General features: G+C 38.2%; 1 protein-coding gene across 2 annotated transcripts; it reads left to right on the top strand.

Annotated features, from left to right (window-relative positions):
• Window positions 1–555: 555 nt before the first annotated feature.
• On the top strand, window positions 556–3,625 carry ATXR5 (TRITHORAX-RELATED PROTEIN 5). 2 transcript variants are annotated; one of them, XM_022287847.2, is made up of 6 exons: window positions 556–1,188; window positions 1,283–1,363; window positions 2,140–2,366; window positions 2,463–2,563; window positions 2,652–2,864; window positions 3,124–3,264. In XM_022287847.2, exons 1-6 carry the CDS (start codon window positions 852–854, stop codon window positions 3,125–3,127), a joined length of 963 nt encoding a protein of 320 aa, XP_022143539.1. In that variant the 5' UTR covers window positions 556–851; the 3' UTR covers window positions 3,128–3,264. The 2 variants fall into 2 exon arrangements, with proteins under 2 accessions (XP_022143539.1, XP_022143538.1); XM_022287846.2 differs by having other exon boundaries at window positions 565–1,188; window positions 3,119–3,625.
• Window positions 3,626–3,843: the final 218 nt, after the last annotated feature.

Here is a 3,843-nt window from a genome sequence, read left to right as displayed (position 1 = left end):
AAATCTCTTGTTTTTAGATTACCAAACAAACACATCATTATCCACTCAATCAATACTCAAATTGATCATAGGTATGGTATTGAATCTAATCAGAGTATTAAATTTTCATCCACTCTTTGATATTTCCATCAACATTTCTATAGTCTTGAAAAAAAATCGAATTTTTTTAAAAAAATATCAACAAAATATCACTAATATAAACACAATATTAATATTAATGGTTTTTAACTTATTTACCAATAGATTTATTGATTTAAATATTTCTTACGAATTTTTTATTTTTATAAAGTTTTTTAAAATATCCATCGACGTCGATATTTTATCAATATTTCCATCCATATTTTCATAAAATTGAGACATCAATAGTCTTTTTCTAGTAGTACAGTATGTGAGGGTGAAAAATAAAACTCACAACTTTTTGATTGGAAAAATATAGCAAATATGGTTGGGTGACGTTGTCCTATTATTGACATTTAAATGGTTGATGATAGAGTAGGAGGAGAAATTCAAGCTAGTCATTCTTCTTCTTCTTGTGCTCCCTAGGTTGAAAAGTTGAGCATAAAATTCCGTGCGCGCCCCCACAGAAGCGTAAGTTAGCCCATCCAATCACAATCTTCCACGTCATTGCAACGTTGCGCGCACTCTCCTCCCTCCTTCCCTAGAGAGAGAGAGAGACCATTCCCCCAGAGAGAGAGAGAGAAATAGAGCTAACAAATTCCGCCATTTTCGTCTTCCATAGAACCTCTGAGCAGAGCCACAGGGGAGTGGTGGCCTACGCCCAATTGATTCCCCCTCTTTCCATTTCCTATCGATTCCCCAATTCTCCGTGTTCCCAATTTGGCCCCCTCCTCATGACTCCTGCTTTCTCCTCCTCCTCCTCCGCCGCCGCCCAGCGCCTCATCCGCTGCACCCACGCCCCCCGCCGGCCCTCCTCAATGTCGCCTCCCCCGAGGAAGCTCAAGCCAATGGCGGAGGTCATGGCCAGGGCTAAGTACGCCGTGCTCGAACGGGACGATTACGACGACGTCAGCTGCGAGAAATGTGGCTCCGGCGACCGCGACCACGAGCTCCTTCTCTGTGATAAATGCGATAAAGGCTTTCACATGAAATGCGTTAGTCCGATCGTCGTTAGGGTCCCGATTGGATCCTGGCTTTGCCCCAAATGCTCTGGACAAAAAAGAGTAAGAAGTATGGATCGATGCTCTCCAATTTATTCATTCATTCTCCATTTCGTTTGCTGTATAATCTTCCGAATGTCAATGTTTCTTTGTTTATCCTCTAGGTTTCTCTCAGAAGAAGATTATCGATTTTTTCCGAATTCAGAAATGTAAAGATGAAGAAGCCCCATATCTATCTGCTCAAGGTAAATTCATCATTACAGTATTCGAAATCGATAGGATATTACTTTTGTATTATAATCTTCTTCGTGATCGTATACCTTCTGGTACTCGTTTTTATATCTTACTATGCTATTGTCCTCCGGAAATGCTTTCCAATTTCAAGTATTCGAACAGTATATGCTTTTTATCTTTCTGTACAAATTATTATTCTGATTCTATATATCTTTCTGCATAAAATTTTAGTGGACATCCATCAGCCTTTAAACATCAAGGATTTCACCACCTTATTCTTGTGCTAACTTGAAATCTTTGTTGTTAAATGAGACATACTAAGATGTTTATGCTTTATGATATGTGCCTAACATATGTCAGATAGGATAATTCCAGAAAATTTGATAAATAAAATCTTATGACATATATCTGTCCGATGGGGATGTCATAATCATACCGTTGATACGAAAACCATACTTGATTTTTAATAACACATTCCCCTGAATCTCCTTTGAGTTTATTGGATTGAGACCATTTGGCAGTAATAAATCATCTAGAAGTTCTCTGCTGAAACTTTTCTACCCCAAAGGTGTTCATGAAGTGATCCTTTCATGTTGGTATTCTATGAGATTTTTTGGACTCAGACCATTTGAGATCTTCTATAAGTTCTCTGCTGAAACTTTTCCACACTATAGGTGTTCCTGAAGTGATCCTTTCATGTTGGTTGTTTTCTTTTGATGTACCTGTCATTTAGAATTATCATGGATTCATCATTTTAATATAATACCAATCGCATCATGAACTGAAGCTATAAAGCGTAGGAGACGATTGCGGTCTTTGGTGTGGCAGAAGAAGAGGAGAAGATTACTGCCATTTCTTCCAAGTGAAGATCCCGCTCGCAGATTGAAACAGATGGGTTCACTTGCTACTGCTTTAACAACATTTCAAATGGAGTTTAGTGATGATCTGACTTACGTGCCAGGCATGGCTTCTAGATCTGCTAATCAAGCAGAGTATGAAGATGGTGGAATGCAGGTTTTTAAAACTTAGAACCATTTGGAATCATTTTCCAGTTCAAAATTTTTGCTGTTAATAGTGAGAATAGATTATGATATCTGCCTCTTATTTTAGGTTCTCTCCAAAGAGGATGCTGAGACCTTGGAACTCTGCAGAGCGATGAGCCGAAGAGGCGAATGCCCTCCCCTTTTAGTTGTTTTTGATTCATGTGAAGGGTAACTTTATCTTGAACTTTTGTAGACCATATTTGCCATAAACTTCCAACTCTATATTGAGTAGGCCAATGCTCAATTTATGGTGTAGTTTTACGGTAGAAGCTGATGACCAAATTAAGGACATGACGTTTATTGTTGAATATACGGGTGATGTGGATTATCTTAAGAATCGTGAACACGACGATGGTGATAGTTTGATGACCCTTCTTTCAGCAAACGATCCGTCTCGAAGTCTTGTCATCTGCCCAGACAAACGTGGAAACATTGCCCGCTTTATTAACGGAATAAATAATCATTCTCCGTAAGTCAATCAAGCTTATCACATTTTCTGTATCTATATATTCTTCTAAGGTATCAGCCTTGTCTATGAAGAGGAAAAAGAAAAAACTGTCTTATGCACGTCTAAGTAGTGCACCTCACGGCCATATCTTCAATAGATTATATTTCCTTAAAGCTTTCATCTTATGTTTAGTTTTGTTTCCTCTTTTCCTTCGTCTAATGTTTGAGAGAGAGTTAAATTTCATGATGCTGAAACCATATTCCATTTTTGTGCAGAGAAGGTAAGAAGAAACAGAACTGTAAATGTGTGAGATACAATGTCAACGGCGAATGCCGGGTCATTTTGGTCGCTATCCGTGATATTGCTAAAGGGGAGAGGCTTTATTATGACTACAATGGATATGAGTATGAATACCCTACTCATCATTTCGTTTGAGAATTTCCTAGGATACTTCTAACAATCTTGGGATGTGATTTGTCCCATACAGTTTTTTTCTCCATTTTTTTATCTGCTGAATCTTGTTGCAAAGTCAACAGTTTTTGCTGATTCTATCAGAGTAATTTGTATTGCATTTCCTCAGCTGAGGCCGAGGTCGAGGGTAGGACCGGGCCAGGGGGAGGGATGGGGTGGGTGTAGGAATGCAGATTTTTCCCGAGTTTCGGTAGTGTAGGATGAAACTCAGGCGTCCTAGAAGTTCATCTGTTAGGTATATCATTGTAATACATTTCTCAGATAAATTAGTTTCAATATTTAAGGAAAATGAGGTACTTCTTCCCTTGCTACTTTTCTTCCATTGAGTGATATTTTCTTTACTTTTTGCCATTCAACCGCTTGGTAACAAAGAAATGCAATATAAACTGGCAAAATCTTGAAACAGGGAAAAAGGAAAAATTACCATCTTGGATTCTGGTTTGATACTTTCTGTTAGGAAATTCCATCATTATGGTGATTCAATTTGAATCTTGCTATCAAAATCTTTCCGACCGATTTTAGCTAAGAA

This window comes from Momordica charantia, assembly GCF_013281855.1.
Source record: "Momordica charantia cultivar OHB3-1 chromosome 2 unlocalized genomic scaffold, Mcharantia_2.0 BLBB01000002.1, whole genome shotgun sequence".
Classification (NCBI taxonomy): domain Eukaryota; kingdom Viridiplantae; phylum Streptophyta; class Magnoliopsida; order Cucurbitales; family Cucurbitaceae; genus Momordica; species Momordica charantia.
The sequence above is the reverse complement of the archived record's forward strand: the minus strand, read 5'-3'. Positions and strand labels throughout refer to the sequence as shown.

Bases quoted from the DNA above. Each gene is read 5' to 3' on its own strand.
- ATXR5 (XM_022287846.2), top strand. From the start codon at position 852: ATGACTCCTGCTTTCTCCTCCTCCTCCTCCGCCGCCGCCCAGCGCCTC. The intron at 1,189-1,282 runs GTATGGATCGAT...TTTATCCTCTAG, and splicing joins TGGACAAAAAAGAGTAAGAA to GTTTCTCTCAGAAGAAGATT. The intron at 1,364-2,139 runs GTAAATTCATCA...CATGAACTGAAG, and splicing joins CCCATATCTATCTGCTCAAG to CTATAAAGCGTAGGAGACGA.